The sequence below is a fragment of the Ctenocephalides felis genome, unplaced genomic scaffold, assembly GCF_003426905.1.
Source record: "Ctenocephalides felis isolate EL2017-DRISC unplaced genomic scaffold, ASM342690v1 CF-g0.4_SCAFFOLD_01753, whole genome shotgun sequence".
Lineage (NCBI taxonomy): Eukaryota > Metazoa > Arthropoda > Insecta > Siphonaptera > Pulicidae > Ctenocephalides > Ctenocephalides felis.
Genome location: NW_020537907.1, coordinates 1166 through 14744, shown reverse-complemented (window position 1 = coordinate 14744; position 13579 = coordinate 1166). Strand labels below are relative to the sequence as shown.

The window sequence follows — 13579 nt, the reverse complement described above, 5'->3', positions numbered from 1 at the left end:
TGGAATGTAATATTTTAATATTGCATTTCAAAATATCATTATATCATTTCTAATTATATTTGGTTCACTTTTCTGAAAATTTTCATACCTATAGCATCAGTTATTATATTTTTTTGCATCATTTTTTCTAATGTAAGATTTTAATATATATCTTAACCTCTTAGGAATTTTATAATTTGTCAATTAAGTCATAACATATTAATTTTTTAAAATATAAAGAATATACCACCTTACAATTTACTAGGATGTTATTCCAAACCTTTTTTTTTAATTTTTAATTTTTGCTATGTTTTTGTATTTTTAAGTAAACATTATTATAAAAATTTAGTACATTTGAAAATTGTCAACTGTCTACATTGTATTTGACGTACATTAGTTTTTTTGTTTTTGTTTTATTTGTCAAAAATTGTGCGAAATAATTTTCAGAAAAATTTGTAAATTTCTAAAGTAAACAGCATTCTATTTACATTCTAAAATAAGGTTCAAAACAAATCAAATTAAATAAACGTAAAATTAAGAAAAAACTATATAATTTATAAGTAGAATATTTATTATTATGGTATTATTTATTTATTATTTATTTATTATTATGGTATTTTGTTTCTAAGTCTATCGCAAATTGTTAATAGGTGTGTGATTAAAATAGTTGTTTTGTAATATAATACTTTAGATAATAGTTGATTTTTTATATCATATATTAAATATTTATTTTTACTATCTTTACTTTGTGAGCCACTTTCCATTTTAGCATATGAGTTATTTTAAAACAATTTCATTGGCAAAAGTTTTGCAACAACATTATACTCCAATATCCATCTCTAATTTATAAACATATGTTCGGAATTTAAATAGTCCTTTTAAAGTTATTTGCACACGAAGAAGGTCTGACGTTCAAATATCAAAGACTTAATTAATATCCTTGTGTGAATTAGTCAATCGTTCGACCATTAATGATTTGCAATACCACATGTCCTTTGGAAAATGTTATTTTGGACCCAAATGAAAGGTAATAAGGCTGATCATGCGAAATTAATTAAACTTGGCACACATTGTTATTATAATTTACCAAAACTGTGACAAAAATTTTAAATTTATTCATACGGTAGTTTGCGAGATATGCGAACTTACACTCTGACCTGAAACTTGCCTAGTTTTAGGTTGAGAGCACGTTTTGCCTAGGTGCAGCATAGTATTTGAGAATTTTTATTTTTATTTTACAATTTGTATAAGTTTTATAACATCATCTAACTTATTGCATTGTAAACATATTTTCAATTAAAACTTTTAATTAATTCGTAATTTTATTTTTTCGTTATTATCTATCCATTTTCATGGATGCATAATTCGTGGTGAATACGTAAATATTTTAGAATAGCTTATTTGAAAAAAATATTAAAGTAAAGTATTAATTAACAGTTTTGTTTTACAAACTAAAACAAACATAGTATTCAATATTATATTGAATTAAGGAACTTTTGTAATTTCTGAAAAATATTTTAAAATAGATAATTTCTGTACTAAAGAATAAATTTGTTTGGTTTTAAATCCTCTATCTATCTATCTTCATAAAGTCTTTTTTTCTATTATTAATGATCTTTTTTTTGATTTTATTTCGACGAAAATATACAGATATTTAAAGTTACATGTTACTGAAGTTTGGGTGTTCTTGAAGTTTAGAGAAGTTTCTTGTGAGGAATGGAAAATATTCTCATTATAGATATAATGAGCTCTATTTCGTAAAAGGAGTACGCTGATGTCTGCATTTTTCATCAAGTTCTTCTAATTTAGCAGCATCGTCCATTTCGTCTACATCTTTTGGTTCTACTGGAACGTTCAGTTTGTGACTTCCAGTGCCACTCTTAACTTTTTCCTCCCGTTCTTTTTCAGAAGTTTTAGAAGAGTGACCTTCACGCTGGGGAAGGATATTTATTTCGTATAAATTGTAATGGTCTGGATAATTTTGTTCCAAAACTATGTATTTCAAGGATAATATCTCACGTGAGTTTTGGATCTTCCAGAAGTACCGCGGCCGCTTTTGCCGCCAGCTCGGACTCGTAACCAAGCAAACGCGCAAAGAGCGACTACGGCGACTGCCATCACATAAGTCCCTAAAATACCATTTTAATAATTTTGATATCCAAAATAATCATGTATCTCATCTTAAATTTAATTCAGAGTTAAGCCATGATTTCTGATCTACATCCTTGTCAGGTGAAAATTGAGCGGATCAAGAAAAATCTAACTTGACTAAGACGAAATACAAAAGAGAAAGGGAAAGGAAAATTCAAAATAAGAGAAAAAAGTTAATTTTGTTAAAACATATGTTCTGATATATTATATTCATAAGTTTTGTTTAAATGACTATGTTGTGAGAATGATTTATATTTTTAATTCAATTTTTTTTTCACCTGCCATCGCATATTCTAAAGGAATAGTAGGAAGGCTACGAGCCGTACGATCCGAAAACCAGTTGAATGGATTAAACCGCGGAAAAAACCTGTCGTGAACTGTTGCCAGCATATTCATAAATACATTTACTATATACATTTTCTAATGCTATAGTCACAAACTCACTTTAAAATTTTGAAAAACTATTCGTTTGCTAGGTATATTATTTTTTTTTTTTGATTTTTTAAATATTTTTACTTTTTTTTTGATTAATGAATTTTGTTTTAAATTTTGACAAATTGTCAATTTATGTCAGTGGTTACTAACATTGCATACTGATTTGACAAAGTTTAATTGATAAAAAATATTCCTAATTTTTTTACATAAATTAATTGTTTATGTAATAGATTATAAAATATTTTAAGTAAGATAATGGATATATTTTTTAAATAAAACAGGTAACCAGCATAAACAAATTACTAGATTTTTAATAATAATGTATAATAAATGTATATAAAATATATGTATGTAAAATATTTTAAGTAAGATAATGGATATATTTTTTAAATAAAAAAGGTAACCAGCATAAACAAATTTCTATATTTTTATTAATAATATATAATGAATGTATATAATTCTGCGTTAAAGTGATGGACTCCTAATTTTTACGAGGATAGGTAAATGGGAATTATTGACAGACACAACTTTTTGGACTAAATCTTTTGATCGAGGCTCTTTGGTTTGCTGCAGCTAACAAGGAGTACCTCTGGTTAACTCTTTTGGGATTTGGATGAAACTTTGCATGGTTATAAGGTTGATAGTCAAAACAAGCCTCTTAAAATATTATAGGGTTACAAGATGATTTTACAGAGTTTTCTGCCAATATGTGGATTGAATCTTTTGATTAAAGCTCTTTGGTTTGGTTCAACTAAAAAGGAGAACCCCAGGTCTACTTTTCTGGGATTTGGATTAAATTTCGCATGGTTATAAGGTTGATAGTCAAAACAAGCCCCTTAAAATATTATAGGGTTACGAGATGATTTTACAGAGTTTTGGGCAAATATTTTGGGCTCTGCGTTAAGGCGACGGACTCCTAATTCTTACCAAAGAAAAAGCCGAAAGTAAATTCAGAGGGAGGAAAAGTAAATGGCTGGGAATTATTGATCAATTAATTGAATAACAAAATATCTTGGAATTACCTATTACTCTACCATGTCTTTGCCATAAATAAGTAAATAGGCTTGTGTCAACTTCTGCCTGGTCGAATAGAATAAACGAAGATGATACCATTACGCACTACATTTTTTACCAATTAATTATAATCGTTAGCTCAACCTGTCAGCAGATGGATCATAAATCGATACCTCGGACGGGGTATGCAATTTCATTAGCAGTATCTGATTACAACTGATATGATGTGTCGACGATACCTTGAAATGTCAGACGTTTTAACCGGAGGCCGGTCTCATAAAACGTCAATCCCGATTCGGTCGACCAAGCAATTTAGAATTAAGTTTCGGGTATGTTCTCAATTTCGATCATGAAGAGGCTATATCGTTTTAGGAATTTCAGGCTTCATAGATTTGGAAACAGAACTTATCGAAAATATTATCTCAGAGGATTGGGAATACTCTGAGGAATTACCATTATATGAAATTCAGATACTTGGACATAAGTTTATGAACTTTGTTGCTGAGCATATGAGTGAAAATCTGATTATAGAAATTTATTAAACCATTAAATTTTGCAGCAAATATTGGTTTATACATACACATCAATTGTTTTTTTAAATGAAAGAATGCATTTGAAGTTTATTAAAGTAATAATGAAGTATTTGTAGTAATAGGTATCACTTAATGAACGTCAATGAAATAAAATATGGTTGAAACACGTTCAATACAATTATTATATTTGTAATGGATTTTACGCATTAGGGCGTAATTGTTCTGAAATTAGAGCAAATATTACTTTGAAAACGCGTCAGATAAGTTATATTAATATGTTTATTCAATAAATATTAAAAAAAATAGAGCCTATATATAGCTCAAAATTTGGATTATCTATTCCAAATAAATATAGTCAAAATAATGTAAAATATTCTTTAATATATTACAAAATGTGAATTTTAATTTTATTTCCAAGAAGTACGTTTCTGTATCATATGAACCAAGTTTCCGCTTTCATTTCCGAGTTATACATATACGTTTATATCTAATAAATTTAACAATAAGCAAAATTTGATTAGATCACGGATGTTCTCATATTGATATCAGGTGCCTCAGTTCGTAATTCAATATATTATGCTCTCGACTTAATAATATAATATTACGTCGTGGATTCGTTCAAAGCATTTTATGAAATAATGTATAGAATGGTGTAAATAAATAGCAACTGGTGTAAAATTATATGCAAATTTTTTCTGTTAAAATTTTCTAGTTGAAATATATTTAAAAAAATATTGACAATCAAAACATTTTTAAAAATCCGGGACAATCCGGAACAAAACACCTAAATCCGGGACAAATATTGCTTTCAGAGAAATCCGGGACGCAAGGCGGAAAATCGGGACTGTCCCGGCCAATCCGGGAAGTATGGTCACCTTACTAAAATACATGAACTCATTATTTAGTTTATAAGCAATGTATCTTTATAAAATTTGATTTCTATCCTTCCAGGGCCTCAGACAGATCGCCCTTTGACAATTGTTGTGGGGCCGGCTATTTGGCCGTCGGTTCAATATCGCAGTCGACTTCGGAACCGTCGAGCCCCGGGGAGCCTCCACCAAACCCCAAATATCGAGTTGTTATGCTGGGAGATTCGGGTGTGGGGAAGACTGCCCTTGTTTCCCAGTTTATGACTTCGGAGTACATGAATACTTATGATGCCAGTCTCGGTAAGACGAAAACATTGTAATAGACAATTTATTGTAGTTATTATATTAATCATAAACCTATAAAGTGATTTTTGGTCAAAAATTGACCAATATTACTAAATATCCAGTTGTTATGCTGGGAGATTCGGGTGTGGGGAAAACTGCCCTTGTTTCTCAGTTTATGACTTCGGAGTACATGAATACTTATGATGCCAGCCTCGGTAAGACGAAAACATTGTAATAGACAATTTATAATAATAAACTTATGAAGTGATTTTTGGTCAAAAAGTGACCAAAAAAATTGCATGTAGATACAGTGTACTTCAAAAAAGCAACAGAAGATGTAAGATTTTTATGGCATGTGAATCTCTATGTTCCAATTGACTTCAAGTCTTTGATTTAAAAACCATATTTGTCTCATTGTTTCCTGTATTTTTTACACCAAATGCACTTATTACACCGTTATTTGCCTGTGTCACATCATAAAAATTCCAACTTTCTTTACTTAAGACTTGTTAAGGGTGGCACGTTAAAAAGTAATTTACCAAATTCCTAAATTTGCATATAGGGCAGTAGCTAACAATAACTTGACGTGATGAAATCTCCTAGAACTTGGAAATGTGAGGATTAACTATTCTTGCGTGCTAGGATATACGCAATGATCCTTTTATCGGTTCCATCAAGATCTAATCTAAAGGCATTAGTATATAAAACACCGTGGGTACTATGTACTATATCGGGATATAATGTAGATGTAATAATCAAGAAATATTGTAGAAGTTGACGTAATCATATTTGATGACAATTGAAATATAAAACAAAGTTTGCAAATAAATATTGAAATTCGAATTTAGCTATTAAATATTTTAACAAGGCCCGGCCAACAATCAGAACCTTACGTTCTACAAGCAATTGGGCTAAAACTTCTCATTATGTGATATTTTTAGATAGCAACCCAACGGTTGATCCGTCCAAGTGTTTGATTATTTCATTATTAGAAGTTATCTAATAGATCTGATTTATCATCAATTTGATGCAGCAATGTCTCCCATTCCTAATTGATACCAGAATTTTTGGCGAAAACATGGACAAATATTTTTGCACTATTCAATTAATTCGATCCCAAAACTAATTCAAGCGAGTATTTAAGGAGTTTCAGCAAATACAGACGTTTTTTAGAACAATTCGACAAAAAGCCAAATTTTGGCTTACATGCCAAATTGCACACATAGATACATGCAACTACACTCATACTTGGTCTCAAAGGATTCAAAGTGACTTCAAACAGACAAAAAGGAAAGGCAAATACATAAACTTTTCCTTCTGAAAGTTAAAATAAGAGCATTTATGGAACAGAATAAAATGCATATCATATATGGCAATTACCCATATTCCAACAACAATTTCACGCATTATAAATTCTTAACAAAAATTTCATACGCTAATTACATTCATACACAATTGCAATTTCATATGAATTCTGAAATAACATATCATCGTTCGTGTAAACAAAACAAGTAATTATCTATAAACAATGAATCTGCTACAGCATCTCTATTATCTAACAATTTCAGTATATTTTAAATTTAATTAACTACGTCCTATGTACATATTTATTATGTGATGTAATCAAATTTTGTGTTTTACTATATTTCATGTCACAGCCAATTAGCTGGAATAACAGAAACCCACCTAGTAAAATTGCAAAAATAATTTATCAAAATATTGCATATGGTAATAGAAATAGGTGAAATATGACTAGAACTGGGTTAATTGTTAACTAGTTTTTATAAATTACTAATGAATCGTGGAGCTTCAGAAAAATAATCTTAACAAAGAGAAAAGCAAAGTTAAGAAAATGATTTATCAAAATGTTTCTAAAACTCTCGTAAAAGCATTATCGTGTAGACTCAACATCTGAACACAGATTTATACTTCGTTAAGGTAGTTTCGTCAGCATCAAGAAACAATTTATTTATCGACTTTATTTGATCGAGATTCTGATACAAATATCTGAGGTAAAGGTAAATGCGATTGGAAACCCATTTGAAATAAATTCAATGATAAAGACTTATTTTTATAACATAATAAAAATATTCCTTATTAAAATTATTCCCTTGACCAATCTCAACCCAATATTTCCTTTATCATCCGACCTATCAATTCGAATCACACCCACGGTGTTTACATATTTTTGCCAAAAAGCTGTGCCTTTCCTTTCGAAAATATTATACAAATATCAATATGATATTGTGCGACAATAACATTTTCTCGTTGGGTGGTTCTGATTAAATTTTCATATTTTTCAGATGAAGAATTCGGTGAAAAAACAGTTTCCGTATTACTGGACGGAGAAGAGAGTGAGATGACTTTTATCGATCATCCGGCGGTCGAGATGTCGGTAAGTGGAAGAAATTTTATTCTTAAAAAACTCATGCAATTTTAATTATTTTTGCAAGAAGTTAATTAATAAATAGAATTTTATGAAATTTTACGATTTATGAATTTTGAAGTGAACAACTAGTTCAATTAAAACACTCTGCTACCCCCTCTACCAGGGGTAGCAACCATTCCGTGTAAAGCTTAATGCTCTGAAGTTTGTTACCTTCATGGCCAATATAATAAAACGAAAAGACGTCCGAACATAGGACGAAAGGTCTGAAATTTATGAAAGCGTCAGATTCGTGAAAACAAAAAGAAAGTACTCATCGAAATATGAAACTATTGGTGCATGGCACTGTGCCTTAAGGCAAATTGCTGGAACTTCCCGTACTAAAAATTATTTTTTTTAAAAACGATTCAAATTTCTTTTAGAATTATGAAACAATCGATCTTTGAGATTTTTAAAAATTTTTGAAAAGAATTTAATTTATCAAGTTTATTCTCCATTTTGCTAATTCATTTCATATATTTTGATTTCATCATTTATTTATTTTTGCATGTAAGTTTTTTAATTCTAACATTGAGACATAACATAACAAATTAATTATAAAATATATATCCTACAAGTAAGTTACATAAGTTTATTACTATTAAAAAAAGATATTTCATTTGAATTTGTATATTTTCTGAAACATTTATTACGCAATAACTGCGTTACGATAACAAATGAAATTTCCTGGTGTTCATTAAAACGTTTACGAGAACCTCAAAGTTAATTAAATAATTTAGCATGGCCATTAAGTCGTTATAAAATTTTATGTTACTTTATAGATAGATGTTATATATTTTTAGCTTTAATAAAATCGTTATCGTTTATAATGAAATGGTTGAAGAAATAATAATATTTCTAAATTATCTCAAAATTCAACTGGAAAAAAACTAATTTAAAAATTTATAATTAATTCTCTGAAAATTCTTTTTTTCACGAAGTGTGAAACATGAGTAGGCATTTTCATTTCGTTGTAAATTAAATAAAACCCCTCACACAAATACTACGAAATCTGCTTTCTGATTTATAAGTTCTCCTGAATTATTTTTAATTAATCATACCACCCTGCCATATTTCATACACGTCCTTATTCCGAAAGTTGCACTGAAATTTAATTAGAATTTTCCTCAAATTACACTTTTAGCTTTTCCAGGAAAGAAAACACAGAAACCGTGTACCCTTTGTAAATGCTTGTTTTTTATTGTACAAGTTAAATGAACATCTGAAGATGATATTTTCCGATGAAGTAGGAGTTAATAATTAAAAATGATCACCATGTCGTTTTTAGTGCAAACTAAAATGACTATTGAAGTGCTTGAAATTTAAATACCTTTAGTTGAAATATTTTGTCAATGCACTTTATAAACAAAATGGATTAAATTTTATCTAGAAATTACTATGGAAATTAATATTATATACTAAGTGCCATCAAGGATCTGATGGAACAAACGAAAATTAATATAGGTTGGATGGAGGATTAAAGTTTTCCTCTCGGGATTACATGCTAGATGAAATTAAAAAAGCTTGCGGCCAATTAATCTAAGCTTTATTAGATTTTCATAACAAGGAGTAAAAAATAGGGTATAAAAATTAGTAAATTAAAGATAAAAACGATGACCATAAATTTGATCCAAAATTAGAACCACGTTACGAACTTGAAGGAATCGTCTAAATACCCCATATAATAATGGAAATTTAATCTTTTTATACCAAGAAGCTGTATTCTTAATTTTTCTGGTTCGATGACTGACTAATACAAACTTTATTATTAATTAATTCTTATATCTTTTAATTTCCAGGTTGAAAATTCTCTCTCTACATACGAGCCACACGCATGTGTGGTAGTTTACAGTGTGGTCGCCAAACACAGTTTTCAGTTTGCCGAAGAAACTTTGAATTATTTGTGGCAAGAAAATATTACGAAGGACAAATCAGTGATTGTCGTGGCAAATAAAGCAGATTTGGCGAGGGCCAGAGTCATACCGAATGCAGGTAAAAAATAATAAAAAAATAATTAATTATTCTCATTGTGTAAAGTAAATGTAATTTTTTGAAATAATAAGGTATTTGTCAAGTTTTGATAGCGTATAGAAAAATGAAAAAAAAGGAACTACGTTTGTTTACACTGAGATAATGTAGAATAATGAAAACAGATTCTGCAAATCGTCTACGATCACTATTGACTCAACACATTTTATTCTTTATAAAGAATGGTCGGTGATTCTGATTAGTATTGAAAATATGATTAAAAGGAGAACTGTATTCAGAGAGCTTCAGTGTGTTTTTAAATTGTTTAGGCAGTTATAATTATAAATATGTTCAATCATTCTTATTGTAGACTTTCCCCAATATATCAAAAATCACAGCTATTGCAATTTATCTTAACAAATGTATATTTTTTCAACGCTTTAACTGTTAATTAGTCAAATTATATATATATATATATATATATGTGTGTGTGTGTGTGTGTAAGTACATTCTCATTATTTGAACAAAAACCGCTTATTTCCTTATGCACAAGAAATTTTCCTATATGCAAATTATTTCTTTTCTTTCTGTGATTTTGTCGCATCTTCATTTTTCGAAAAGAGCCTAAATCTCCCATCAAAAATGAATGGTAAAAGCAAAGCTGCCCTTTGAAGTTACCTTTATAATGGAATCGCAAACGAGACATGTAGATATATTCTTTATTCATATGTATTCCTTTACTTTCCGACCTCACGCTTTTTAAACTAATGACCATAAATCATTTGTGTATGAAAATATATTATTTTAGACAATGGTCTGTGCGGTTCTGGATCCTGAATTGTGATGAATTATATGGAGCCATTGTGTGGTGAAAATGTTTCATTAGGCATGAGCTGTGTTATATATTAATTTAAGCTTTTAGCTTTGGTAATTTCCTAATTAAGGAACAAAAGGTGGATTTGCTTTGTCGAATTATTAATATGATGGTCTTTCTTAAAAAACATGAGTCTTAACAAAAGAAAACATCGGGTACAAGAGATTGTAGATTGCAATAGAAACAACAAATTTGCACAACAAGTATGTGAAAATAATCCGATTTTGGAAAAATCTGCACCTTTGCATTCTTGAGTATGGAACAAGAGTCGAATTGCAAAACTTTATTTCTAATAAATTGTGTAAATTAATATTACAGATGGAAAAACTTTAGCAGCTTCACGTGAATGCAAATTTATAGAAACATCGAGTGGAATTCAACACAATGTGGACGAATTATTAGTTGGAATACTGAAACAGGTAGAATTAATATTTTTTTGTCTTTATTAAATAAATAGATGTAACTTTACATTTCCCAGTAAAAGAACAAGAAGTCACAAATAATAAATATTGAAATATGTCACAACTAAAAGGACGACCATTGTTGTTGTCTTCTAATAGTTAAATAAATATCTAAATATTTTTAAGTAATTATTTATATTACTATTACTTTATTTATTTCAACTTCCTAGGTTCGTTTAAAAGAATCTCGAGACAAAAAACGTCAGCAACAAGAAAGCACTTCCTCAAATGGATCAAACGGAAAATTGAAAAATTCGAGAACTCACGTCTCTCTGCATTTGGCAAGAGAACTTTTGCAAAAAATTTGCATCAACGACATCACGAAAAGTCGAAGTTGCGAAAATCTACATGTTCTATGAAAGTAAATGAAAAAATCGTCGACTTCCTGAATGAAATAAAGCTGGCCTTTGCATTCAGGCTGGAATAATAATAATAATGGTCAGATGTTCTTGGCCAAATGGTTTATCGCTTTAAAGTAATAAACATAATTATGAATGATATTACTAATAATTAATGGCTGTCTTAATTTTTGTTTGTGTATGACGTAGAAATATTAAGAATGTTTTGAAGATATTTTAATAAAAATGCAGGCAAATGCATTTAATTTTTGAGATGCAGAATTTTGTCACAGGTGACAAATTGGCGATTGTTGTATCAACAATTTATGATAAAATCTTGTCATTTTAAATTTAAAATAAATTTCTAGAATAATAATTTTAAATATTAAAATACAAGATTGTTATTAATATCATATGAAACTATACATTATGTAACTGTCTTTCTAATTTTATATTCTAATTATCATCTTTTCCAATCATGAATTCTGAGAGTAGTCATTACTCTAGTTTAATTTCCTTAATTACCAAAAATTATTAATATATTTTAATTTAAATTATGATTTTCTATGTATATACATGTAGCATATGAAATATAAATATATATTTAACATATGTGACAATAATAAATACATAATCCGTTCTCAAAGTAATTTATGATAAAATAATCAATACTTTAAGCACAAACTATTTTGCCAATACGAAAAATAGATCTTACGTATATCAAATTTAAAAATGCATAATAAATCTTAAAATTAAGCAGAATATTTAATATTGTATTTAAAGAGTTAAATCTTTCACTAAATAAGTATTATTTTTAAAGATATTAAATTTACCTCTATGGTTTTTTTCATAATCAATATTTATAACTAGAATTTTTTTAAGTTTAATAGTGTTTTTAAAAAATATAATCATGATTTTTTAATTTAATTTTTTAAAATATATAAAATTATTTATTGTTATTTTTCTTAGAGTTGAATTATTTATTTGGTTGTAATTTTTAATTATTAATAATAAATACTGAAATAATATATCATAACTTACAGTGTATGTTAGGTTTATGTTAGAATTAATAATAATTAATCATAATCATACTATTAGTACTAACATATCTTATAACATTCTAAAGCTATGTCAATTAATCTCTAACGATTCTTTAAATTTTAGATTTTCTATCATAAATGTTAAGTTTTATAAGAATATAATCTTTGATGTGATATTTTTATATTTCCTTATTGTATAATATTTATTAAACATATTAGCAATTAAATGCAAAGGACTCAAACATATTTTCTAGTAGAAGTGTTATATTTTGATGCAACAGAGCAAAAGAATTTTTTGTAAAATATACAGAAAAACTATTTTTGTCAAATAGTCCCGAATCTTAATTACAGCAAAAATTACATTTTATTTTAGGTATCAAAGTTATTCAACATAGAATTGAAATGCAATTTACTCGCATTAAATTGGATTTTTATAATATAATTCCTTGTAAATATTTTGATAGAATAATTTTAACGCGCAAGTACCGTGTCATGGTTTATCAAAATTATTGCAATTTCTCATCTAATGAAGAACTGCATCAGCAATTTATTTAATTTAAGAGATACTAGGCAACCTTTGACTTTCACCATCGACCTGAAATATTTCTATAATTTTTACAGACTTTAATCCAACATTTTAATCAATATTTATCCGCAACATCTAATTGATGCCAATGCGCAATAAAAATGTAAAATAAAGTATTTTTCCATTGGTAATTAATTTTTTTTAAATTAACAATTTTTCAAATTTCAAAATTGACAACAATTGTATTACATATATTATCAAAAAATGTTAATAAAAATTACTATAACTTTCAATAATAAAAATATTTTCAAGAAAACGTATGTAACAGTCCTTTGCATTTAATTTATATCTATCGAATATTTGTTAAGTAAATGTGTGTCTAGTATTTAATTTACAATAAAAAAATGAAATGTCCCACAAATTTAAAAATTCAAGTTTGAAAAAATTATTTGAAATGATATATTCTGAATGTAATTCAAACTTGAAAACTGTAAAAAAACTACAGGCAAAACCTTTACATTTAAACGAAATAAATTCATTATAATCATTAGTCTTTATAATAAACTTATTGTTAGTCTATTGATTTCAATTTTAATATAATTATAGGTATTATTTCACATTATTCATAGATAAATCTTCCATGTAAAGAATTATCTTAATGACAATCTACCATAGGTATTT

The 13579-nt window shown here is 27.9% G+C and overlaps 1 protein-coding gene across 1 annotated transcript in view; it reads left to right on the top strand.

Moving 5' to 3' along the window:
- The window catches only part of LOC113374368 (GTP-binding protein Rit2-like), a 30187-nt gene extending 18834 nt beyond the window's left edge, over nt 1-11353 (top strand). Inside the window, exons 3-8 of the mRNA XM_026614461.1 lie at nt 4229-4234; nt 5064-5281; nt 7570-7661; nt 9491-9683; nt 10852-10952; nt 11165-11353. Of these exons, the coding sequence (XP_026470246.1) occupies nt 4229-4234; nt 5064-5281; nt 7570-7661; nt 9491-9683; nt 10852-10952; nt 11165-11353 (799 nt within the window). The remainder of the gene's footprint in view (nt 1-4228; nt 4235-5063; nt 5282-7569; nt 7662-9490; nt 9684-10851; nt 10953-11164) is intronic.
- Nucleotides 11354-13579: the final 2226 nt, after the last annotated feature.